This window comes from Neoarius graeffei, chromosome 20, assembly GCF_027579695.1.
Source record: "Neoarius graeffei isolate fNeoGra1 chromosome 20, fNeoGra1.pri, whole genome shotgun sequence".
NCBI classification, from domain to species: Eukaryota; Metazoa; Chordata; class Actinopteri; order Siluriformes; family Ariidae; genus Neoarius; species Neoarius graeffei.
The window spans coordinates 65,107,019-65,134,645 of NC_083588.1; the positions used below are offsets into that span (position 1 = coordinate 65,107,019).

Sequence of the window (27,627 nt, forward strand, 5' to 3'; positions counted from 1 at the left end):
TTCATTTTGCCCAATTTATTTCATTTTCCTAAAACTACACAGCCAAACTTAAGAAAGTAAAACTGATGCAAAAGTAAAAGCATAAAAAAAAATTACAAGAATAATTCACTTGATTTAAATCAAAGGAGCATTAAATTTACTGGATATAATCCAGTAAATAAAAGCATGTGTGTATATATTTATATATCATTACCGTTACATGACCATTACTACACACACACACACACATGGGAATAACTCGACAGCGAGCCTCCTGAACTACTTCCGTCTAAATCAAAAGGAAAAGAAGACAAAGTCCTCAAATAAGGTCCATAAGAATCTCGTCCTCCATCACGCTCGACACCTGAGGCATCCCGGGGTTCTGAGCAACGGCGCCCCTCGGACCTGCGCTCATCATCATCTGACCTGGATGGAGGGAGAGATTTAAAAAAAAAGTGAGCAGAGAAGACTTCTAGGAACGTCTGTAAGCTTTGAAAATTCATTCAAAATACCAGGGACAATGAATATGCATGATTAGTCACAAATATGCAAATTTGATGGTTTAAAAGGAAAAACAACAACAACAAAAAAAACTATTATTAGATTAGATAAAACTTTATTGATCCCTTTGGGCGGGTTCCCTCAGGGAAATTAAGATTCCAGCAGCATCATTACAGATAAACAGAGAAAAGAAATAGAAAAAAACTTCTAGATAAATTAAAATAAATTAAGTATTTACATATACAAATATAAAAGAATAAGATATGGGGAAGAGAGGAAGAAGTGGGGTTAGGGTAAGAGTGTGTGTGTGTGTGTGTGGGGGGGGGGGGGGGGGGTGTGGCAGGAGAGATATTGCACTTTATATTGCACATTGTCCGGTATTGCTTATTGTCAGGCGAGGCTACTGCTCCTTCCCGTCCTCTGTCCTCCCTCCTCCCCCCCAGAGAGGAGTTGTACAGTCTGATGGCGTGAGGGACAAAGGAGTTTTTGAGTCTGTTCGTCCTGCACTTGGGAAGGAGCATTCTGCCACTGAACAGGCTCCTCTGGTTGCTGATGACGGTGTGCAGAGGGTGACTGGCATCGTCCATGATGTTCAGTAGTTTGTCCATAGACCTCTTCTCCGCCACCGTCACCAGAGAGTCCAGCTTCATGCCGACCACAGAGCCGGCCCGCCTGATCAGTTTGTCCAGCCTGGATGTGTCCTTCTTGGATGTGCTGCCCCCCCAGCACACCACGGTGTAAAACAGGACACTGGCGACCACAGACTGATGGAACATCCACAGGAGTTTCCTGCAGATGTTAAAGGACCGCAGCCTCCTCAGGAAGTACAGCCTGCTCTGTTCCTTCCTGTACAGGTGGTTGGTGTTGCAAGTCCAGTCCAGCTTGCTGTCCAGCCACAGCCCGAGGTACTTGTAGGAATCCACAGCCTCCACCTCGACTCCCTCGATCAGAACTGGTCGTGACCTTGGTCTGGACCTCCCAAAGTCAATGACCAGCTCCTTGGTCTTCGAGGTGTTGAGCTGCAGATGGTTCCTGTTGCACCACATAGCAAAGTCCCTCACCAGGCTCCTATACTCCTCCTCTCTGTCGTCACTGATACACCCAATGATGGCTGTGTCATCGGCGAACTTCTGAATGTGACACAGCTCCGAGTTGTAGCAGAAGTCCGCAGTGTACAGGGTGAAGAGAAGAGGGGCCAGCACCGTGCCCTGGGGTGCTCCGGTGCTGCTAATCACAGTGTCAGACGTGATGTCCTTCAGCCTGACGTACTGCAGCCCGTCAGTAAGGTAGCTGGAGATCCAGGTGACCAGACAGGGGTCCACTCGCGTCCATCCGAAAGACACAACCTCATCATCTCCGATCTGATCAGCTATGCTAACGTTAAAGCAGGCAGATGTTGCCTGACTTGTCTGCTGAACAATTCTCGACCGCAGCCACAATAATTTCTGTTGCATTAAAATACTTTATCCCGACAGAAAACCACGTGCATGTTTTTGTGCTGTTGATCTGATGCTAATATAATGCTAGAAAACCTGATGAGCTACAAGCCACCAAAACTCACAAAAGTACACAGCAGATATTTATCAAGCGTAAATAGCAACTTAAATCAAACAATTATAATCCATACCACTAGAGGGCGCTAATCACAGCTCTAGCTACGCCTAGCTAAGGATACGGCTAATGAGATAAAGCAGATCTATAAAAACAATGATAACAGCGAACTAGGAAAACTCATCTCGATGATGAAAGGCAAGATACACGTATCAGGAATATCAGTCGGGACGTTTTTAGGGATTGTGAATGATTGGGATATTTCAGTTGTCGTGAATGGTCGTATGGAAATTTGAGCCATTGTGAATATCGGTAGGGACGTTTCACACATCGTGAAATTTCAGATGATATAAATGAAGATAAATATTTTGGCTATCATAAACGTCGGCTGGGGCCTTTTGGCTGTGGGGAACGTTGGTGGGGACCTTTCAGCGGTTGGGAATTTTGGCTGTTGGGAATTTCGGTGGGGGCCTTTTGGCTGTGGGGAACGTTGGTGGGGATCTTTCGGCGGTTGGGAATTTCAGCTGTTGGGAATTTCGGTGGGGGCCTTTTGGCTGTGGGGAACGTTGGCGGGGCCTTTCAGCTGTGGGGAATGTTGGCAAGGGCCTTTTGGCGGTTGGGAATTTCAGCAGGGGCCTTTTGGGCTGTCGAGAACATTGGCAGGGACTCTTCAAGTATTGTAAATAATGGCAATATAATTTCAGCTATCGTGAACGTTATTAGTGACATTTCTGCCATCACAAGAGCTCATAAGGACATTTTAGCAGTCCTGAATCTCTTTGGGGACGTTTGAGCCATCATGAATGACGACAGGGACATTTCAGAGATCATGAACGTCAATAAGAACATTTCAGCTAGCATGAATGCTGTCGGGGAAATTACCCAAATCCATTAAGCAGAACCTCTACACACCCTGTAATGGAAAAGTAGTGCATGGAACACGGAATTTCCATTTAATTTCTTTAAAAATAATAATAAGGTAGCAAAATAAAGTAGCACCAGATGTCAGGCACAGATGGTAGAGTTGGAATAATAATAAAACCCAGACTGAATGAATAATGTTATCTTTAGTAAATAAGGTCTGATTCAATAAGACTTTTGGATGTTTTGCTGCTGTTGTGGAAAAAGAAACTGCAATGCACTGTGGGTAAGTTAGTGGGATTAAAGAGGGAGGACCTGATGAATACTGAACGACACGAGGAAAAGGTGTAAACCTATCCCATCAAACAAAAAGGACAAACACAGTGTGTGCGAGTGTGTGAGATAGACACCTGGGATGGGCTGTCTCCACTGGGACTGGATCTGAGCGGCGGCTCCTGGAGGGTGCACCATTGACTGGTTGAGACCCTGCAGAGGGAGCATGCCCTGCATATGAGACACGCTGCTCTGCTGAGAGAGAAAACAGGAAGTGGAAACATCACCGATGATCAAAACACGACACTAAACGATACGATGTTAAACAAAGGAGAGATCTGTGTTTCACTGTAGGAAAAACAAATGATCAAGAAGTGCTTGAAGGTGTGACCCTCCACCATCTCCTCCTTCCTGAGGAGTCGACAGGGAGTCTCGATTTACTACTGATTCGGTTCATCACTGATACAATTCAGCTAAACTCGACTCATTTGTTCACGAGCATCACATCGTCTCAGAATTGTCCCCTTATTACATGAAACACTGGATTTTTTGTACGTTACATTTGCTAAAACATTTTCCATCACAAGTAAAGTGAGTGATTATTTTTCCTTCGACAGGATGCAAGCATGTGGTCGCGAACACTGAAAGAATCTGCTAGCGTTAAGAGTTAAATCATCAGCGTGAAGCTATCCTTAGCTATCGTGTTGTAGTCAGTGTTGAAAGATTTGCTGTGATTTCCTGCTGACTTTTCTCTCTGATTTTCAACAGAAGGGTCTTTTTTCTCCCTCTATCCTCTTCCTGACCCATCAAGACCTGGACTCTACAAGACCTCTGAAGGTGTTCTGTGGTCTCTGGCACCAAGATGTTTGCAGTGGATCCTTTAAGTTCTGTAAGTTCCGAGTTGGAGCCTCCACGGACTGGACTTGTTTATCCAGCACATCCCACAGATACTCGATCGGATTTGGAGGCCGAGTCACCACCTTCAACTCTTCATCATGTTCCTGAACAGTTTCTGCAGTGTGTCAGGGAACATCATCCTGCTGAAAGAGGGAATACCAAGGCCATGAAGAGGTGAACTTGGTCTGCAACAATGCTTAGGTAGGTGATGGGTGTCAAAGTGACATCCAGATGGACACCAGAACCCAAGGTTTCCCAGAAGAACATTGTCCAGAGCATCACGTCACACTGACTCCACCTGCTTGCCTTCTTCACATAGTGCATCCTGGTGCCATGTCTTCCCCAGGTAAGAGACTCACACACACACACCTGGCTGTTCACATGATGGAAAAGAAACCGATTTATCAGACCAGTCCTCCTCCTCCTCCTCCTCCTCCTTCTGATGCTTGTGTACACACCCACTGTAGGTATTTCAGTGGTGTGCAGGGGGTCAGTATGGTCACTCTGACGGATCTGCAGCTCCAGACACAGAAAGCTGTGATACACTGTGTGTTCGGACTCCTTTCTATCAGAACCAGCATTCACTTTTACAGCAGTTTGTGCTACAGGAGATCTTCTGTGGGATTGGACCATACGGGCTAGCCTTCGTGCCCCACGCGAATCAATGAGCCTTCGACACCCATGACCCTGTCACCGGTTGTCCTTTGGATCCTTGGACCACTTTTGTTCGGTACTAACCACTGCATACCGGGAACACCCCATAAGATGGGCCATTTTGGAGATGCTCAGACCCAGTCACCTCACCATCACAATTTGTCAAAGTCGCTCAGATCCTTACACTCGCCCATTTTTCCTGCTTCCAACACATCAACCTCAAGAACTGACTGTTCTCTTTCTTGCTACCGAATAAACTCCACCCCTCGACAGGTGCCACTGTAATGAGGTAATCAGTGTTATTCACTTCCTCACCTGTCAGTGGGTTTATTGTTATGGCTGATCAGTGTAGAGTGATATATTTATATTTTAAAAACATTTTTCCCTTTATACACTCAAACCAAGTTATTTTAAGGTGAAGATTTTAACACAACTGTTTATATACTTTTGGAGCCTCTCAAAGAAAAACAAGAAACTGTGATTTCACAGGAACAGTTCCCACGATAAAGCAGCTGCTGCTTATTTAAACACACACACACACACAGTGTGATTACACTCATTATGTAACCCCAATGAGTTGCCTGCCTGCTTGTCTCTCTCTCTCTCTCTCACACACATTTACTTACCGGCTGCTGCTGGTTCAGGAGAAGGCTACGGAGCTGTGGATTGGCTCCTGGGTTGGGGAGGCGGAGCATGGCACCAGGGGGCTGGGCTTGACCCTGAGCTACCTGATTGGGTGGGGCGCCTGTAACCGGAGGCTGCTGATTGGCCGTCACTGCTCCTCTCATTGTTAGCTGAGAAAACGGACATCAAAGTAATTTAAGAAATATAACAATTACACAAAAATACACGTTCTATCATTCTGCTTAATGGATGGGATTAAAAAGGGGAAAAAAAACACCTAAAAAGAAAATACTGGCACCCCACGTTAACCGGAATTGTGTTTCCTGTAGCCCGTAACCCCCCCCGGACTCTGTACAGAGTCTGTACATATCGTCTCGCTAACGAGCTGGTGGGAACGAAGTCATTAAACTCCATCAGCTGTCGTGTGGAAACGCGCGACTCGGCTGCACAACACCTGATTCGATTTACACACCGCAAATCAAATGCTGTAGTTGTGAAATATTAAACAGCTCTCTGGTTAACGCCGCTGAATTAACGCCGCACTTGGACGGGATTTTGGATGGTTTTCTGGAAGGAACGACAAACTGCAGGACGCAAATCTGAAGCTCTCCGTCACAGAACAGACTTCACTCAACAACACTGAGCAGGAACGAGCTCAGCTCAGAGCTCACGTCAACACAGCGGACGTTACGCCTGAATATTACACACGCTTTCGGAGGACAGATCAGAAGGTTGCGAGTTTAAACCCCAGGACTGCCAGGAAGATATTTAACTACCATCGTGTGTCTGGACTGGATCTCATCTCCAAAAAAGGAAAAAACAAAAAGGAAGGAAAGGACAGAAAGAAATGAAAAAAAGGGGAAAAGCAGAGAAAGAAAAAGGGAAAAACAAAGGAAAAAGAGAAAGAAAAGGAAACAAGGGAACAGAACGAACGAAAAGGTAAAAATCCTACTCTACTGACTTGCACAAAAAAAATTCATTTCAGTGTGTTTAAAAATAACATGCGTCACGTAACAAAGGAAAAGAAAGAAAGACAGAAAAAGAAAATGAAAGAAAGCAAAGAAGTGAATGAAAAAAGGAAAGCAAAAAAAAAAGTCAGTTCAAAAACCAGGAAAACAAAATCCTCCTCTTTCCTGACTTTCACCCCAAACGTGCATACATTAGTTTTCCGTGTGTGTTTAAACATGACGCTCTTCAGACGGCGAGGTGCAGCTCGATGCTCGGAGGAATTAACGACAGAGAGAATAAAGACGCTCGCCAGAATCCCTGTGACGCTCGATACGGTGGAGAACAGCACACCGAGTTTACTGAGGCTCCGAACACGGTGTGGGACACGAACAGGATAAAGATCAACATCTTCCAAACCCCACCGTCTGCACCAACACACTTCACTCGCTGACTCACTGTGTGTACGTTACTGCGTTACCGTAGCGACCAGCTTTCAGCCTCATGGCAGGTTTCTGGGCTGAAAGCTTCGGACTCGACAGTGTTAAGGTGTGTGTGTGTGCGCGTGTGTGTTAATCTAACATTTATTCACCATTTTTTAAAGTATTACTTGTTGGCACACAACAGGATACATTACAGTGAGTGTGTGTGTGTGTGTGTGTGTGTCTCACCATGTTATTCTGCCTCTGCTGCTCATCCATCATTGTGACCTGACTAACAGGAGCCATTCCCACCACCACAGGCTGGGTGGAGAGTGGAGGAGAGGAGCGAGGGAGGGAGGAAGGTGAGAAACAGGCAGAGAAAAAGAAGGGAAGGGGAAAAAGGAAAAAGACACAGAAAGAGAACCATGTGAGTGGAAAGGCAGAGCATTAGAACATCATGCAGCTTCAGCGTGACAAAGAGGACAGGAATGACATCGGGGCGGAGTCTGAGAGACACAGCGGTAAAGCCCCACCCACCCGCTGCGGATCGGTTACCTGCGGCTGCACGTTGCCATGGGTGACGGGGATCTGTCCAGGCGGCCGGTTGAGGAAGTTCTGATTGGGCTGAACCTGATTGGACTGCATCTGAGCCGCGTTCCCCATCTGAGCCGAAACACACCACAGATATCACACACACAACGCTACACAACTTCCGTACGTGTGTGTGTGTGTGTGTGTGTGTGTGTGTGTGTGTGTGTGTGTCCCTCTCACCGTGCGGTGCTGCTGCACTTGTTTGTGGTTAGTGATGACCTGGCGGATGCCGTTAACGAAGCCGCTCTGGTCGTTAGGAATCAAACCCATGAAGATCCTCTTCTTGGACGAGTAGAGCAGCATGAGGACGCGCACTTCACACGGAGCACTGTGGGGGAAATGGACACAGCCCGCCTACACACACACACAGAGAGAGTAACTATTACAGATGGGGTTTTAAAGTGAAAGTGAGGTGTTTAATAACTTTTCATTCCTCTAGAACAGAGACCTCAGTGTCCACACCATGAACCGAAGAGCATCTTTCTCACACACACACACCCTCATCACCACCCCCTCTAGTGGACAGCTCTGAGATCTCCAGACACCTGAGTGGGGAAGTTTTCCTTCTGAGGCCACGCCTTCTTCCCTTCACTGAGACTGACAAATAGTGGTCATGCCATGTTTACGGATACAGAGGCCACACCTCATTCATGGAGATTGACAGAAATAGTGGACACGCCCGATTTTTCAGAATGACAGGCACGTAGACCACACCTCCTTAACTAGAACTGTTAAGCAAAGAGGCCACACCTCCTTCAGAGATTGAAAAACATGGCCGTACCTCGTTTACTAGGAATTACAGGTACAAAAGCCACACCTCCTTCAGCGTAATAAACACTCAGAGCACACCTCCTTAACTAGGACTGACAGGCACAGAGGCCACGCCTTTTTATTTTTTACTGATTCGGAGAGCACACCTCCTTTCCCAAGTGTCAAATCACAGAGGACAAACACAGAGGCCACACCTCCTTTCCCAGACACTGGCAGAAACCAAGGCCACGCCCTCTTAATTAATTAAAACATGCAGAGAGAAGCTCCAGTCTCAAAAAACTTTGATCAATCATACATTTTTTTCTAATATGGTGTGATTAATGTAAAAAATAAAATGAAAGAAAGCAGATAAACAAATACAGTAAACACACAAAGACGGGGGGGGGGGGGGGGGGTAGTAGTTATACTCACAAAACCGTTGACCATGATGCGGTACAGACCCTTCAGAGACTCCACATCCTTATTGGTGAACAGGAACTGGACCATGCGGGAGTTCCTGAACAGAGGACCAAGAGTTGTCTACACACACACACACACACACACACACACACAACGCAGGATAAGATAATAGAGCTTTCATCAAGTCCCTGTGTGCGTTTCTAATCAGGCGATACACAAAAAAAATGGGTGGAGCTTCTCTACAGGGGTTTGGGGCGGAGACTAGTGATGGACAGTTAGTACAACGCTGCAGATTCATTTGATTTTAAATCAATAAAATAAAAAGGAGCTTAGTTCACGTAAAAATAGGTCTTTCGTGTGAATTAATGATGGAGAGCAAGCATAATGAAGCAATACTTCTGTTTTTGTGGTAGAAGCGAGACTGTCGAGTACGATATTTGTATCCGTCATCTCAAAAACTATACATCATGTTATAATTTTAATCTAAATTTAACAAGTCTTAAACTCTCAGAGTAATGAGGAGTCCATGATTACAGCATTTGACCAATAGGTGATCTGCACTGCTTCTAGCTCCGCCCACACGCCCCTGTTCAATTCTCTTAATACAGAAGGGTGGGGGGGGGAGCACGCAATAAGATCTGGTATATTTTATTATTAATAATGATATTAATGTTAATGAGTGTGTGTTCAAGCACACGAACATAACGAGAATAAATGTTTTGTTTTGCGTTAAAGGCTCTACGAGGAACCGACGATGAGGCTCAATTATAAAGAAAACAACGGCCGCAAATCAGAGGTCTCTAACGGGGATGGAGAGATAATTAAAGGAATATTTCACACTCGTTTTAAACTCCTAACTGCACAATTAGAGCTGCTGCGAAACGGAATTTGGCTACTGGAACCTCCGAGTCAGTCCATCTTTCCTGAAAAACGCCTCGATGAGCCAAACCCAGCGAACACGAGGGCATCGTTGGCAGCTTTCTGTCTGGACTTCATGCGAAAGAAATGTTTCAATTTGGTGGAAAAGCTGCTGCATATATTTTTATTTTACGAGGAAAAAAATCTGCACTGCATAAACGCAGTCATGTGATCCACCGGCTCCATCAGAGCGAGGCGTGTAGCGATATATCGTGTGATGATAAATCATGATATGAGTTTATGATGATACGAATCAATTAAATTAATATTTCAGTTGATAAAGGAAATAAAATGTTCCATTTCTTTGGTAATAAAATTCTCACTTAATTTTTTTCCAAAAGTATTGCAGGAAAATTCAAATCATGACGCGAAGAACGTTAGACTCGAGGAACATCTCACACGCCTATGATTTATTACAATCCAGTAAAATACACACGCTCATAACCAGGACGGTCCTGATGTCCAAAATCCACCTGCTACAAACAACTCCGTTTCAACACAAGGAACCCTGAACGGCTGCATCACGCAGAGCGGGACGCTTTCCTGCTGCCGTCGTCTCCGGACACTCACCAGGAGCTGCTGAGGGATGAGCTGCATGATCAGTTTCTGAGGCCAGTGCTCCGTGTTCCTGTAATCACAAAATACACAAATTAAACACGAGTAAACTGTAACGTGTGACCTGATGACATCATCAATACTAACACACTCTCAGTAAAACATACTCTTATTTTCTGTTTATTCACATCCCACTTTTTTACTTTTAATACATTAACATCATTTAAAAATTAAAAAAAAACTTACAGACGACTTGGCGCGATTAGCCTGAGAACTGCTGATTTAAATGTAGAATCTATTTATTTCATGAAATTATTATTTTATTTGAATCATTATTATTGGTCTTAAAACATTCCAAAAACTGTTAATCAGGTTTTTTTCACTGCAGAAATAACAATATTTTGTTTTTATTAAAAAACAAGAGCGCTCGGAGAACACAATGTCCCCCGCTGGCAACTGGGCCGTAACTCTGGTAAAATGTGACTGGTAAAAAGCAAGCACACCTTGATGAAATTGCCAAAGTTTGTTAATAATCAAAGGAATAACTCTGGTAAAATCTGCCCAAATTAAATGAAATTTCAATATGCGTACGAGTGTCACATAAAGCCTTTTGCCAAGTTTGGTGAAATTCCTCCACAAATTGAGAGAGGAGTTGATTTGAGAAGGCGAGTACCCTTCCTGGGACGGATAGACAGATGGACATCGGCACGACTCATGCCCCTTTTCCACCAAAGCAGTTCCAGGGCTGGTTCGGGGCCAGTGCTTAGTTTGGAACCGGGTTTTCTGTTTCCACTGACAAAGAACTGGCTCTGGGGCCAGAAAAACCGGTTCCAGGCTAGCACCAACTCTCTGCTGGGCCAGAGGAAAGAACCGCTTACGTCAGCCGGGGGGCGGCGGCGGGGTGGGGGTGGGGGAGTTGTTAAGACCAACAACAATAACAAGGCCGCGAAAGATCGCCATTTTTTTAAGCGACGAGAAGCAGCAGCTGTACAAACACAAAGTCATCCATTATTATTATTATTATTATTGTTGCTGCTGCTGCTTCCATGTTGTTTTTGCTTCGATATTTGCGCCAAGGTTTATGCAAACGTAGCGACGTAACTGACGTATACAGCGACGTAATGACGTATACAATGACATAACTGACGTATACAGGACGTAATGACGTGTCTTCTCTTAGCACCGCGAGCTATGGAAAAGCAAACTGGTTCTCAGCTGGCTCGCAAGTTGAACGAGTTGTGAACCAGCACCGGCACTGGCCCCGAACCAGCCCTGGAACTGATTTGGTGGAAAAGGGGTAATAATCCCCCTTCGGGCCTTTCGGCCAGCAGGGGATTAAAAAAAAAAACAAAACCTACTATTTATGTAAATTTGTGTCCCCACATGATTTTTTTTTAACCAATTTAAAAAGAACTTCTCCATCTGCTTGTGTTTCAGTCCAAATAAAAACAGTGAGTGATATCTAGAATATAAACTACACCATGATTTAAGTGTCGCAACGTGTGTGTGTTATATGTGTGTGTGTATATAAAATATATAAAATACACACACACACACACACACACACTTTAATTCAAAATTAAATTAGGTGCTTTGTTTTTATTTTTAAAATATGTATAAAAACATTAATCTAGTAATTTATTATAATTGGATAATTTATGTCCCCACGTGTTAATTAAAAACATTTAAAATAAATAATTATAAAAAGTATAGGAGTGTGCCTAATTTATATTTAAATAATAAACAAATAAAGAAAGTGTAGCATTTTGGAAGGAAACTCTTGATTTGTTTATAGAATAATAATAATAATAATAATAATAATAATAATTAAAGCCGCAAGCGGCCTCGACGGGCCCTCACGCCAGCTGCCAAGGGGGGTGGGGGCATGCGTCCCCGCGAAAAACCTTCCACAGCTTCTTCGGCAAGAGACAGTACACCCACAATGGCGACAAAGCGCAGAATTGGACACATGGCAACAATAGGGTCTCGCACTGTACGGTGCTCGGGGCCTAATAATAATGGATCTCAGTAGCGGTGGCAGTCCAAGAAAAAGGGGCAAAATTTTGAGCGTAGTCGACCATGGCAAGCGCCCCAATAAGGGTCTTGTAAAGAGTTTGCTTGCCAAGCTTGACAAATCAGAAGCTGCAATATCATTACTGCCATAACCAGCACCCCCAGGGGCGAAAGAGCACAAAATTTGGCGTAAACGTCAGGTGAGCTACGAAGAGTTTGCGTATGAAGTTTGATGACAATTGAGTAATTAGAAGATGAGATATAGTTTTTTGAAGAATAAATTTTTTGGTTTTTCCCATGTCAGTAGGTGGCGCTATGCTGTACATGAGCGATTATGAGATGGAAAAATAAGGGTCTACAACAGCAACGTACTATCACAGGGTAGTGGTGTGAAGGAAAAGCATTATGGAATTATTTACCAAAAACCCGTTTTGGAGCAATTGCGTCGGCCAAAAACAGCGCCCCCCATGGACGAAAATTCCCAAAATGTGGTATACATGACATGGGAGGTAGTAAGAGGGTGGCCGTGAGGTTTGATCAAATTTGAGGAAAGACTGGAATTTTTGCCCAAAAATAGCGCCCCCAGTGGCGAAATATCACAGAAATTGGGTAACATGTCAGAAGCCCCAATGAGTGATTTGCGTGTGAAGTATGAGCAGTTTAGAGCAATTAGAAGATTTATGAATTTTTAAGCATGTAAAATTTTGAAGCGAAAATTGATTGACGTATAACTTCTGAACGGTTTATCCTACGTGAAACATATTTAGTAACTTTTGTCAGCCATGTCTGTAGATGATGTGTATCAATTTTGGTGACAATCCCATGAACGGTCTAGGAGGAGTTGCGCCCTCTTCGTGGCCATGCATTTCGCACAAAAGTGAAATTACCTCACTTCCTGTTGGGCGTGGCTAATGCATTGGCATTACATTTTTGTCCGGCTTAGTGAGATACATATGCGTACCAAATGGCATGCCACTACTACAAACTATAAGGCAACCAGGCAGCTTAATGCGGGAGGCCAAAATCACAACGACTTAGGGGGCGCTATAGAGGCCCTGAGCCCCGGCCAAGTTTGGGCTTTTGGTTCTGAGTAGCGGTGGGAATTCTCGGAACTGGTGCCAAATTTCGCGCGTTTTCGCCCATGGCAAGCGCCCCGAAAATGGCCCAACAGCGGAGAAAAATAAAGAAGAAGAAGAAGAAGAAGAATAGTGAACTCTTACAAGAACAATAGGGCCTTCGCCCAGTAGGGCTCGGGCCCTAATAATACACATGTAGGAGTTGTTTCAGTAAGTGTGAAGTAAATAATTACAAAATTTAAAAAATTATAAAATGATAAAAAAAAAAAGTTGTGTGTTGTAGTGGAGTGTGTGTGTGTGTGTGTGTGTGTGTACAGCAGGGGTCACCAAACTTTTTTCTTTGGGGGCCACATTGTCGTTCCAGACTGTGATGGGGGGCCGGGGTCAGGTCAGCTATATCACATAGAATTGTATGACCCAGACAAATATGACCACCAGCAGGCCTCATTGTGTAGTAGAGATTACTAGCCTGGCACGGCCATCCCCACTACTATATCCCCACTACTATATCCCCACTACTATACCCACACTACTATATCCCCCACTACTATATCCCCACTACTATATCCCCACTACTATACCCACACTACTATACCCACACTACTATATCCCCACTACTATACCCACACTACTATATCCCCACTACTATATCCCCACTACTATACCCACACTACTATATCCCCCACTACTATATCCCCACTACTATACCCACACTACTATACCCACACTACTATATCCCCACTACTATACCCACACTACTATATCCCCACTACTATACCCACACTACTATACCCACACTACTATACCCACACTACTATATCCCCCACTACTATATCCCCACTACTATATCCCCACTACTATACCCACACTACTATATCCCCACTACTATACCCACACTACTATATCCCCACTACTATATCCCCCACTACTATATCCCCACTACTATACCCCCACTACTATATCCCCCACTACTATATCCCCCACTACTATATCCCCACTACTATATCCCCACTACTATACCCCCACTACTATACCCCCACTACTATACCCACACTACTATATCCCCCACTACTATATCCCCCACTACTATATCCCCACTACTATATCCCCACTACTATATCCCCACACTACTATACCCACACTACTATATCCCACACTACTATATCAACACTTGATTCCTGGCACATAAACAAATATCTTTACTAGTGGTTTGCAAAAGTAGTAATTGAGTCTTCACACTTTGTTTTAATTTGAAATACCACAAATATTCCATTTATTTGTTTTCTAATAAAAATAACATCAAAGCTGTCAAGGTAAGAAACATCTGCCTAGTTGAGGTGATTGACACTGGCAAAGGTGAGTGGAAAATTATAAATTGTAGGTAGGCCTGTTGATATTATTAATAATATTAATAATAATTGTATGCAGCACTTAATAAAGGTCAAATAAATAGGCCTATAAAGTAAATACATTTTAAAAAACAGTGAAATTATAATAATATGAGCAATAGATCACAGCAGTTGTGCTGTGTCCTGCACGTCATTGCTCTCATCCATGGCCAAAGCAAAAAACTCGAATTCTGATGCTTTCTCATTCAGCTGGTCATACACGTTGTCCCTCAAATCTTCGGTTCGCCTGGTCATAGTAGGTGCGGAGAGACTCACCGCGTTGAGCGCATCCTTCTTGTCGGGACACACCTCCTCGGCCACAGCAAGCGTGCATACTTTAACAAAGTCCCCATCAGTAAACGGCTTTCCATGGGTAGCTAGTAGGTGAGCTACCTTATAGCTAGCTCGGACAGCAGCCTGGTTGATCTGGGTTTGGTGAAGGAATACATTCTGTTGTGCAGCCAGTCCGCATTTCATCCTCCGAATCCTGTCTTCTCTTGTTTGCCCTCGCAAACTAGCATACTCTTTGTGGCGGGTTTCATAGTAACGACGCAGATTATATTCTTTGAAAACCGGCACACTTTCTTTACATACAAGACAAACTGCACGGTCCTTACACTCATAGTTCGAATTACGTGGGAGCCAATGGGAGCTGAGCTCCCATTCCCTCAGGCTCCCATGAAAGAAGCAAACTTAATTTTCTGTGGAAGTCTCTCAAATACGTCATATATCACCATAATAAGCTTGAACAGCCTATATCACCATATAAATATAAATAAAACTCATTTCATTTCCGATCACCATGCAGCCATAACTTTGTATTGAACGTGTTATTAAACCGCAACATGTACGGCTGTACTTCACCACCACACCACTATGCGCGCAAACTGAAATTTGCAGCCTGCGAAATCGAATGTGAAGTTAAGTCCGAAGAAGACTTGTCCTCTATCTCACAACGATCTTCCTTTGTTTAACAAATATATATATATATATATATATATATGCAACACCGTGTGTGTGTGCGTGCGTGCATGCGCGCGCCTGTGTGTGAAAGCTGTGCACTGCAGTGCGCAAAAGTGCGCTGGTCCAGGAGAGCGAGTATGCATTGCTTTTTTTTTTTTTTTTTTTTAAATAGAGACCCCCATAGGGTCAAATTTATAATTCGAACCCTGCTTACACTGAACGAAAAAATAATCGGTGGTCCACTGTTCTTTAAAAACTCTGCACTCTCTGTCAGCTTTTCGCTGACCGCTAGCCATTTTGCTGTCCTGAACACTGACAGTTCTCTGCGCATGCGCTGCCTGTCACTGCTTGATTGCGAGCATATGACGAAAATTCGGAAAATATGAATAGTTCATTTTATAACTAAATATCAATTTAATTGATAAAATCAACAAAATACAAGATGCAGACATGTTATTATTTGCCAAAAAGCAATTTAAAAAAATAGGCCATGACCACTTTTGGGGGATTGCCTCATAGGGCCGGTTCAAGTGATGGGGGGCAGAGGGGCTGGGGGGCCGGTCAAAGGGGGGTGGCGGGCCGGATCTGGCCCGCGGGCCGTAGTTTGGTGACCCCTGGTGTACAGTATAATAATCTACATCAGTGTATGATTTTACAGAGCCCTGAAAAGCCTCTATTTGCTTAAAAAATAAGATCAAATTAATTAAAAGAAAAATACGACAAAGGAAAACGACATTGTGTACCTGAGGATGTTTTCCCGAGATTTGTTTTTCTTTAAAAATAAAATAAAATAAAGTGAAAGTACGTATTGAGACGGCAATAAATCACCATAATGCCCTAAAATAAATGACCCCATGCCCTCTGGCTCACACACATCACCATATTAAAGAATAACGTCATGTAGGTTCATGTCCTGATCTATTAATTTAAATAAACACGACATTTAAAGAAACGTAAAAACTTAAACTTGTATTGCGTTTTGGAATTTAACTCTTTGTGTTTCTTCTATGAGAGTGTATAATGTACGTGATCATGTGCTGCGATGACGTAAGCGTATATGCCGTGTGTGTAAGCAGAAGAGCAGTGTGTGATGGGAGCTGAGCTCAGTACTCACAGGTTCTCTCCCTGGTTGACTTGCACTTGGCAGGGCAGTGAGCGAGTCAGTTTGGTGTTGGAGTCAATGGAGGAGGCTTTGGGTTTCTGTTCAAAAACACACACACACACACACACACACGTCTCAGTAACACGGACTGATGGTGAAGCTCAGGGTAAGACAGACATCTCACACACACACACTCCAATACAACACGATCTGCTGGGCAACACACACACACACACACACCTCACTCCTCCCGCGTCGATAACAAATTAATGGCGGATCAATGACCAATCAAGAGAAGCCTAATGGTCTCAGCATGAACTTTCACACACATCAGGAGGAACGCATCACCGAGAACACCTTCTCCCACAGCATCATCTCTGCTCTCTTAGCAACGCCACATTAAATTATTGACCAGACGCCAGATAAAGAGCGCTGATGAAGCTCTCTGGGGCCGTTTACGCTTTCCAGACGTGCATCGTGTGTAATAAAATCAGTATGGAGATATTTCCCTCCACACACACAACTAATGAAATGTCCTAATCTGAGAGAGTCAGTGTGCGATACACGCAGCTGTCAATCAATCCCACAAACCCACTCCTCAATCAAATCAATCAATCAATCTTATTGACAGGTAACGTAAACAGAGTCGCAGAGCTTTATTAGCAAATCTGTGAACCTGAGTCTCAGGTAAGCGCTTCAACATCATCATCAGTACAAGAATTATTAAAATAAAATAAATAACAGAAAAAAAACACTAAGAATAACCAGGTTGTGTTTAATAATGTTACCATTAAAGTGTCTGATGAGTTACTATGACAACATCCCATAATAATACCAAATGAACCCACAGTTAATTTATTTGACTTTTTTTTTTAATTTTGGTTTTTGAGCAGTGATGATTATCAAGTCCTTCATGGAGTATAAATCTATCAATTAATAATAATTTAAAGTTCGATTTCCACATCGTTTTTACAAAAAAAAAAAAACTTCAAAACATTCACCTCCTCTAAAAATGTCAAGTTGTATGAATATACATGAATATGCAAATTAGCAAGGAGAAAATGAGACGGGGCGGGGTCTATATCTAATCCCTGAGCTAGCTCACTTCAGTCCCATGTTTTCACTCTGATTTACGTCCTCATTTTCTCACGCATTTAACGGAAGTTGAGACCAATGTGTTCGAATTTTTCAACGTTGCCATGACAACAGATTTTGCTCATCACTAGTTTTTGCCAAGTTTCCTAGCTAGCTGACTGAGGACAGTTTTTGTATCCCATACAGATGTTGATCCAAGCTCAGAAATGATTGGTCCATGACATCATAACAGGAACTTGTACAAAGTTCCGCCCCAAAACGGTTTCATACAGAAGACTTTGAAAGATTTGAAAGTTATCTTTTGAATAAATTTTAAGTGTGACTCCGGTGACATTTTAACTCCCCTCCGAACCGTCGAAAAGGAGTCCAGCGCTAAACCATTATGATTTCAGACGGACCTGTAACAGAGCTCAGGGTTAACGATTAAAAAAAAAAATACTGAAGTGAATTATTTTAAATAAAAGTGATTACTGCACTCGTTATGACATATCGTTAATATCAAACAGGAAACAAACACAAATGAGAAATTTACTTCCAGAACCAAAGATGTTGAAGAGGAACAAAAAGCGTGGGCGGTCCCTGTGGCGCTACGGTATATACACACACAGTTTATTTTTAAAAACAACAATTTAAAAAAATACAAAAATCACGATTTCCATGATAAGGATTAAACACAAGAAAGTATCCGAACAACCAAAAAAATTTCAGTCATGATTTAGAAAGTGAGCAGTTACATTTACTGTCATGTAACGACACAGTTTAGGACGGGAAAAAATAAATAAATAAATAAATAAAGACTCTGAACGGGAAATTAAACTGTATAAACGAGGGTTAAATCGTTTCTTTAAATCAACAGCAATTTATGCTCAGAGTCATTTATTTTTAGTTTTGAATACGTGTTCACACACACACACACACACACCAGCCACTTTATAATACTACATAATATTACACTCATTATTTCCATCACACCATCAACCCCAAGTTTATTTTTCAGATATTAAAGTATTGGCACCCCGGCTTTATTTTTGCCCTGTTGCATCAATGTAAAGAAAATCAGTGTGTGAAATCAGGACCCGCGTTTCTCCCTGATGGATGATGTGGGTGATTATATCCAGTATAACGGGTAGCGGATGAGTCGAGTGTGTTGCTCTCACACCGTTTATCACTGACGCGTTCAGACAGCCGGTGACCTGTTGTAGGCGAGTCGTTACCTGAGCTCCATCCCATCGATTTGAGCTGCTAAATGTTTGAGTGCACCACTTCACAGACTCAAAGCTAAACACTGTAAACACACACACACCTCCTGCCATTCCAGAACTCCACTCCAGGCCACCACTTTATTAGGAACGCCTTGCTGCCCAGTGATGGGATTCGCGCCGGGCGGTGGCGCAGAAACTCCGGGCTGAAACACACGGGAGAGAAGATGATCAGCAAAGTGAAGAGATGTGATCTAATCACTGTGTCATAGAAACATATTTATTGATTCTTCCTTTATATCATTATATGACTCTTAATCTAAAAAGTCCTAAAATTCCCAGGAAAATTCCACAGATTTCATATTCCAGGCGCCAATCACTGATTAAAAAATAAAATAAAAATATATTAAAAAAAATACTACTACTACTACTACTAATAATAATAATAATAGATAAATTAATATAAAAATACACATATCCTGATGTTTACTGGCATCACTATTTCTAATTAATTTTATTTTTTGTTTTGCTATACTGCTGTTATGCACTGTATTTTATTATCTAATTATTTATGGCAGTTTTTCTTAAATTATTACTTTTAACTTGTGTTTATGATTGTAACATTCTACACACAACTATCAATATTATATTTTAAATTGTTATTTTATTTTACTGCTGCCATTTGTTGAATGTGTATTTATTATCTTATTTACCTTTTGCTTTTGTCATTTTTTTTAGTGTAAAATATGCTAAATTATTATTATTATGAAGAAACTGTCAATAATCAGACAACATTAAGCGCTTCTCTCCGACGTTTTAAAGCTCATAGGCAACGGTTTTAATTTTATGCACATTTGAAACTTTATATGTTAAAAAACCCTCTGTAATTTTCTTCTGGTTCCAAGAAGTATTGTTAATAAGTAATAATTAAAATAAGTTAGCGCGGATTGCGGCGAATCTCTGTTCGGCTATTTCCGTGACCACTCAGAGTGTGATGTCATTTAAGCCAAACAAACCGCTTGAGTTGAGTCCGCTTCCGTTTACTTACATTGCCGTTCAGCTTGAGTGCAGACGTGCGTTCAGGAATTTCCAAAGAAACCCCCATGCCTTATTGTTGTGCAGTGAACTGTAACAACGGGACCGGTTCAGGAAGAAGCTTTTACCTTTTACCGAGAGAGGAGAAGAGGCGGAGCGAGTGGGTTGGCTTTTTTAGAAGAAGAAATTTTTAGAAGAAACCTTTATTTGTCACATGCACACTTCAAGCACAGTGAAATTCATCCTGTGCATTTAACCCATCTGAAGCAGTGAACACACACACACACACACACACACACACAGCGCCCGGGGAGCAGTCAGGGGTTCGGTGCCGCGCTCAAGGGCACCTCAGCCCAAGGCCGCCCCACGTCAACCTAACCTGCATGTCTTTGGACTGTGGGGGAAACCGGAGCACCCGGAGGAAACCCACGCGGACACGGGGAGAACATGCAAACTCCACACAGAAAGGCCCTCGCCGGCCACGGGGCTCGAACCCAGACCTTCTTGCTGTGAGGCCACAGCGCTAACCACTACACCACCGTGCCGCCCTCTTTTTCCAAAAAAGGAGAAGAGGCGGAGCGAGAGGGTTGGCTTTTTCCAGAAGAGGAGACGAGGCAGAGAGAGTGGATTGTACACATGAAACAAAATCAAGCAGTCAAAGAAGAAACGGAGCAGCAACGCTGAAGCAAAAAGGAGAAGATTGGAGGGAAACATTTTTACTTTTGCTTGTAATTGACAAGTCAAGAATCCTGAGGGATCCTGTACAATCATCGTGGAAATGAGACAAAGGGATATTTCCTCACTTAGAGTCGGCTATAAATGGTATAATGCCGCGGATGGCAGGTTAATGTGGCCTACCGGCGCGCTGTCCAGTAATCGTTCCCTATATCCACTAGGGAGGCGGTTTAATTATTCTTCAAAAGGGCTCTTATTTAGTATTACGACGAAAGTAGGAATTTATCGTAACTACCAGGATAAATCGTTTGGGCGCGAGTCTTGTTGAGGTCCGGGGTCACCGCGATCAGAGTCGGCCGAGTCGCTGTCCGATTCCGAGGCCGCGCGGTCAAACCAGTGAGCCACATTCACCGATTGCTTCGCAACGGCCATAGGGTCATACAGATACGGTTTCACCTCTCAGTATTCAATTTGGAGAGTTCCTACTTCAAAATCGCTTTCAGACATTTTACACAACCTCTCACGACCAAAGTCCGTACACGTATGCTCGGTTCACAAGTAAACACAGAGCTGCTCCCGGTCTGTTTGGCTTAAATGACATCACGACGACGGTCCCCTGGCGGTGAAAGTGCGCATAAGTGAGATGTAAACAAACCTTCGTAAATTGGGCAAAACAGTATTTTAACCGTTTTATTAAAATTTTAGGGTTCAAATTAGACACCAGGAAGATTGAATTCGCTTTTTGGGTCGTTCTTCTAGACAATAAAGTTGATATTCTACATTTCACCTCCGACCGTTGCCGATGGCCTTTAAAGAAGCTTTCTAAACGAAGCTGTGTTTCAATCCAACTCACTCGATATAACACACAAAAACACCATCTCACTTTTATTTTTTATTGACACCAGAGTGCAGAAGTTTGCACTTTAAACCAATGAACGCGCCCCCCCGATGTGAAGCTCGACAGATTTAAGTTTCCGAATGCGCTCGAAATATGAGATTTTCATTTCAGCCGTCTTTTTCAGGTTTAAGATATTTAAAAATCTATGCAAATCTCTTCACATTTCAAGCACTTGGATTTAAATCATTAGACTCCCTTAATGAGGAACACTCAAACCAATTAATTAGGAGAGCGTAAACAAACAGACCTGCTGACGGAGGATGTGATATTCGCCCCGTCCACGTTTAACCGGAAAACTTATACATTTTCATGATCCAGCAATCGAAGGAAGTGGGATGCGCAAACTTTTGCACTCAACTTTATCACCTCCTCTTTTATGCATGTACCATCTTGTGTTTCTTTACAGGTTCAAAGGTTTATAAATAAATAAATAAATCAGTGAATGGAAACATCATTAGAAAAAGTTAATTTGCGCTTAATTTTCCGGAAATTCCTCGTCTACAGTCCAAGTGTAAAGATATTTATCCTCTCTTCAGAGCATTAATATACAAAAGGGAGTGTGTGTGTGTGTGTGTGTGTGCACGCGCGCACGCACACATTGCGTTCTCTTGTAACAAATTGTTCTGGAAGAAAAACTACAAGTGCATATTGTCAGAGAAACTAATGCGTTCCTGCTCGCAATCCCAGGAGAACTTCCATGCCCTGGCGGACATCCCGGCTCGGTGTTCTTCCAAAAAAAAAAAAACCCCTCTGACTTGCACTCGCTCTGGCCCGAGGCCCATGACTGCCTCTTTATTAACTGTGTATTGCCTTACCATGCCGGGCTGAGAGGACGGCGGTGCCTGCGGATTGGCCGGAGGCTGCGGCTGTAGAGCCTGAGGCGGCTGCTGATTGGCTGTTGGCTGCCCGGGAGGCAGGACCTGTGGCTGGGGCTGCTGTGGGACCGGAGGCGGGGCTGTTTGCTGTGGTAACATGGGTGTGGACACTGTGGTGACCGTAGCTAGGCTGGGCTGGCTAGCGGGGGGTAATTTGACTGACGGTAGGGCGGGCTGAGTACTGAAGGGGGGCCCGCTGTTCATCATTCCTGGGACTAAAGAAGGGGAAAAAAAAAATTTATATATCAACTATCGCTGCATGAAGGAAATGATGCGATCATTGTTGATACTTGAACAAGGTTCTCTGTTCTGATAAAACCAAAATTAAACTATAAATTTGATGTAAAACCCGACACCCTGAGAAGCACGGTGGTGGGAGCATCGTGATATCGTGTGGCCTAGTTTGTAGTCAGATGGTGTACGCTTCCAGATCGCCGTCATTTCGTGTCATCTGTTCATTAGCGTCACAACGGAGACGAGGCTTACGAGGCTCGTGTAGTATTACTTGGTATCAGGTGTGTAAAGAGACGGTGGGAATGAACTCACAGCGATTCTTCTGACTGCTGGCGGCTTCCACAGCCATCGCTGCTGCAGCCGCCGCCGCGTTCAGAGTCTGAGAGGGAGGCTGAGAAACCGAGGACGAGAGAAAGACACAGAGAGAGAGACTGAATGTGTCTGTCTTCATGCAGATATTTCACAAATCCAGATTTGAACTGCTATATTTTGTGAGCTCAGTTACCGGGTACGTGTGAGTGGTGCTGATTGGAGGAGGAGGCTGGGAGGCGGAGCAGATGGGAGACGGATTGACAGACAGGGACTGCGAGGGCAGAACGGGTTTGAGAGAAACAGGGCCAGAGCCGCCTCCAGGAGCGACTGCACACACACACACACACATTACAAACATTAAAACACACAGCGCCCCATATTGGTCACAGCACACACAGATCATTAGTGGCGCGGTGTGTTACCTGGGAGCGTGATGCCGCGGATCAGCACCATGTGAAACGGGTCCTGGCTGTAGTCCGGGTGTGATGCCTCGGGTGCTCCGATAGGCGACGCTCTGTCATACAGGGCTCGGAGAGCAGGAAGCTTCCGCGGGGCGACCACAGAGAAATGGATTCCTCTCTGCAATGGAAAGAGCAGGTTCTGTGTTCAAAGCCCACGTTAAGCCTCAGTGCAGCTCTTTAAAGTGCGTTCCTGCAGTGACTCACGTCTCGGATGATCTGCACCAGGCTGTCTGTGGTGCAGCCCGTGTAACTGACGCTCTCGACGGCGGGCAGCAGGTACGGGGGAGAGTTACACAGCAGCACACACACCTTGTGAGTCTGACCGCTGGGAAACACGAGCAGTGGGAGAATTAATCAGTACGGCTACAGAACAAACGAGCAGGGCTTTTTACAGCGTTCTGCAAATTCACACCTCCTTTAATGTGACTGACAGTTGCAGAGGCCACGCCTCCTCTACTGGGACTAAGGGGCAGAGGACACACCCCTTCACTGAGCCTGACAGGAGTTAGACCCTACTTACTGAGAATGGTGAGCAGAGACTGCACTCCTCCTCTAACGGGGGCTAAGACGCAGAGGCCACGCCTCCTCCTCTAACGGGGGCTAAGACGCAGAGGCCACGCCTCCTCCTCTAACGGGGGCTAAGACGCAGAGGCCACGCCTCCTCCTCTAACGGGGGCTAAGACGCAGAGGCCATGCCTCCTCCTCTAACGGGGGCTAAGACGCAGAGGCCACGCCTCCTCCTCTAACGGGGGCTAAGACGCAGAGGCCACGCCTCCTCCTCTAACGGGGGCTAAGACGCAGAGGCCACGCCTCCTCCTCTAACGGGGGCTAAGACGCAGAGGCCACGCCTCCTCCTCCTCTAACGGGGGCTAAGACGCAGAGGCCACGCCTCCTCCTCCTCTAACGGGGGCTAAGACGCAGAGGCCACGCCTCCTCCTCCTCTAACGGGGGCTAAGACGCAGAGGCCACGCCTCCTCCTCCTCTAACGGGGGCTAAGACGCAGAGGCCACGCCTCCTCCTCCTCTAACGGGGGCTAAGACGCAGAGGCCACGCCTCCTCCAACGGGGGCTAAGACGCAGAGGCCACGCCTCCTCCTCCTCTAACGGGGGCTAAGACGCAGAGGCCACGCCTCCTCCTCCTCTAATGGGGGCTAAGACGCAGAGGCCACGCCTCCTCCTCCTCTAATGGGGGCTAAGACGCAGAGGCCACGCCTCCTCCTCCTCTAATGGGGGCTAAGACGCAGAGGCCACGCCTCCTCCTCCTCTAATGGGGGCTAAGACGCAGCGGCCATGCTTCCTCCTACAGGGGCTAAGGTGCACAGACTACGCTGCCTCCTTTAACAGGGGCTAAGACGCACAAGCCACGCCTCTTCCTCCTACAGGGTCTGCGGCACAGAGGCCACACCTCCTTTAATGTAACTTATAAAGACAAAAGATACTTTTTGTAAGACACAGAAACCACACCTCCTTCAACCTCCTTCATTAATTTTGATGAGCACAGGCCTCTTCACTGAGACTTTGGTCAAAGAGGTCGCACTTTGTTTTAGTAAACCTTCAAAAGTACTGATGAATAAAGAGGACACACCCAATTCACTGAGACTCAGTTACAGAAGCCACACCCTCTTCACTTAGACCAACTCACAGAGGCCACGCCTCTGGTACTGAGACTTGCTTTCAATGTGCTTCCCTGAATGTACACGAATTAAAATCAATAAAATATAAATAAAACGCTCACATTTGCTCCCTCATTTTCTTAAAGTCGTCGAACAGCTGCAGCGCGACGGAGAGACCCTCGGCGATGAGGCTGCAGCTCTCGGCTCCTCCTCCCATAAACCTGACAACACAGAACCAAGAACATATGCAGATCGTGTTCTGACGTTTAGCATTCATGAAAGCATCATATCTAGCGTTAAAACAGATGAAGGACTTACTGAATGCTGTCGATCCATGACACGAACTCAAAGGCGGAGCTTGTAGGGGCGTGACACTGGACGTAAGACTCAGGAGCGCAGTCCACCGTGTTGAAGACGACCAGCCCGTACTGCGTCCCTCCATACTGTCAAAGAGAAAGGTTCTCACTCAGTATCCTCCAAACACAATTTACTCAGAGTAACAGAAATGACGTGCACCGACTCACGTCTCCTCCGAAGTCCGTTTCGGCGGGCGGACCTCCGTTAAAATACCTGCAGTCATGAAATCAGGTTGCCTCATTATTGGTAAATTGCTGTAGCATAAGAAGAATAAACCACTACAAGATGTGCTGTTATAGGAAAATAATCAACTTCTGGAGTGGTAAAGGTAATGCTGATGTTTGGGCCGTATCACACCATGGCATCGTTGATTAATTCTCCATAACGGCACGCTGCATAGCGTTTTATTCCTTACTTTAACAAGCCTTGTTTAATTCACTGGACTTACTCGATCGCTGGCAAGATGTAGTTCTTGCGCAGGGATTCGAAGTACGGCCCGAGATTGGCTGTGCCCTCGATGACGAACACGACGTCAGAGACCTGGGAGGCGCCCGGTTTGGGCACAGAGTCCATGAGGGTCACCATGAGTGCTGGGAACGAAGGGTTCAATTCAATTCAATTCAGAAATTGTCACAACACAGCTTGACACAAACCCAGATGTAGATATAGATCCTAAACAAATGAACACTCGTCGCTTGTAGTTTGTGTCTCATGGGCGTGGCCTGTCCAGCATTCAATCAATCATACCCCTTTTCCACCAAATCAGTTCCAGGGCTGGTTCGGGGCCGGTGCTGGTTCACAACTCGTTCAACTTGCGAGCCAGCTGAGAACCAGTTTGCTTTTCCATAGCTCGCGGTGCTAAGGGAAGACACGTCATTACGTCGCTGTATACGTCAGTTACGTTTGCATAAACCTTGGCGCGAATATCGAAGCAAAAACAGCATGGAAGAAGCAGCAGCAACAATAATAATAATAATAAATGACTTCGCGTTTGTACAGCTGCTGCCTCTCGTCGCTTGAAAATGGCGATCTTTCACGGTCTTGTTATTGGTCTTAACAACTCCGCCCCCCTGCTGACGTAAGCGGTTCTTTCCTCTGGCCCAGCAGAGAGTTGGTGCTAGCCTGGAACTGGTTTTTCTGGCCCCAGAGCCAGTTCTTTGTCAGTGGAAACAGAAAACCCGGTTCCAAACTAAGCACTGGCCCCGAACCAGCCCTGGAACTGCTTTGGTGGAAAAGGGGCAACTGTGAGAACTAAAGTCCTGAATGGGGAACCGATAAAACGTCGGACCTCTTGCTGCTACATGACTGATCCGAGGAATCGTTTGGATTCGATCAACTGAGATGTTGGTTTTTGTGTCTCAAGTTTTGGATTTTGACCTCCAAGGGTGATCTATCTATCTATCTATCTATCTATCTATCTATCTATCTATCTATCTATCTATCCTCCAGTGCAGCAGATGTTCAGTTCTGTGGTTCCTCACAGACTTTGAGTCCTTCAGGACAATCTGTACTAAACTGCTAGCCATGAGCTTCCATTATTTGTTAGCTACATTAGCACTGTCCATGTAGTGTATAAGAAAAAACAACAGATATGGTTTAGTTAATTAGTTAATTAACTAACACTACATTAAAGCACAGTTTATTTCTGAATGAATAGTTCATTTAACAGAATCAAATAATATCCACAATAAAGGAGAATAGGATTAGCTACAAATGCTAACATTAACTCACCATCATTCGGTGTAGAATTAAAATTAATTAGTGAAGCTGTATAGCACTATTTTTTATTTTTTTTAAGATCAGCTATGATTCCACCCAAATCAATTCAACATGGCACAACCGCATCACAAATGGCTCCACATTGCACACAAAGGGCACTACGTCGAGTCTTAAAGCTGCTCAGTCATACCCGGATGTAAGTGCGCCTACATAGGGGGAAACATGCTAATCAGGATACAGCCTACAAGCTAGCGTGTTTTAGCTAAATAGAATACCAAAACTTACAGCTAATATTTATTCATTAACTTACCGAGTGGTAATAATGACACCACACGAGAAAAAAAATTGGGATTAAACAAATCCTGGCACTCAAAATCGTGTCATTTTGGAAATATTCGATGATGAAAAACCAGAAAAGCAACAAAACGTTTCGATTAGGAACTCGGTTATCGACACTGCGGTCTGGAGTGGAGTGGAATGAAGGGAAGTGAAAAAAAAAAAGGCGAGCAGGACGACGAGTCGATTACCGAGCGATCTGTTTTCCGATTTACTGCAAAAATGGATAAAATTATATCGTTTAACATCTAATCAGCCACCTTAAACATGTCCCAAGAGCTGTAATACTTAAAAATGTAATAAAGTAGCTATGTACAGGCTACTTATTATTAAAAT

General features: G+C 44.3%; 1 protein-coding gene across 4 annotated transcripts; it reads right to left on the reverse strand.

The window, feature by feature from the left end:
• Window positions 1-27,432, reverse strand: med25 (mediator complex subunit 25). 4 transcript variants are annotated; one of them, XM_060902256.1, is made up of 20 exons: window positions 27,266-27,432; window positions 25,685-25,826; window positions 25,404-25,449; window positions 25,198-25,322; window positions 25,002-25,100; window positions 23,472-23,592; window positions 23,229-23,385; window positions 23,000-23,133; window positions 22,807-22,885; window positions 22,201-22,475; window positions 18,882-18,983; window positions 16,496-16,581; window positions 9,957-10,014; window positions 8,481-8,588; window positions 7,479-7,652; window positions 7,263-7,370; window positions 6,957-7,028; window positions 5,343-5,510; window positions 3,303-3,417; window positions 1-405 (listed from the first exon to the last, which is right to left on the reverse strand). In XM_060902256.1, the coding sequence occupies exons 2-20, from the start codon at window positions 25,819-25,821 to the stop codon at window positions 299-301; spliced, it is 2,271 nt and encodes a 756-aa protein (XP_060758239.1). In that variant the 5' UTR covers window positions 25,822-25,826; window positions 27,266-27,432; the 3' UTR covers window positions 1-298. The 4 variants fall into 4 exon arrangements, with proteins under 4 accessions (XP_060758239.1, XP_060758237.1, XP_060758238.1 ...); XM_060902254.1 differs by having other exon boundaries at window positions 3,303-3,420; XM_060902255.1 differs by lacking the exon at window positions 27,266-27,432 and adding an exon at window positions 26,968-27,099 and having other exon boundaries at window positions 3,303-3,420.
• Window positions 27,433-27,627: the final 195 nt, after the last annotated feature.

Excerpts from the sequence above, each read along its gene's own strand:
- med25 (XM_060902254.1), bottom strand. The coding sequence starts at position 25,821 with ATGGTGACCCTCATGGACTCTGTGCCCAAACCGGGCGCCTCCCAGGTC. Across the intron at positions 23,593-25,001 it reads AAGAAAATGAGGGAGCAAAT|CGGTCAGACTCACAAGGTGT; the intron begins GTGAGCGTTTTA and ends CGTGTTTCCCAG. Across the intron at positions 10,015-16,495 it reads GTCAACCAGGGAGAGAACCT|GAACACGGAGCACTGGCCTC; the intron begins GTGAGTACTGAG and ends TTGTGATTACAG.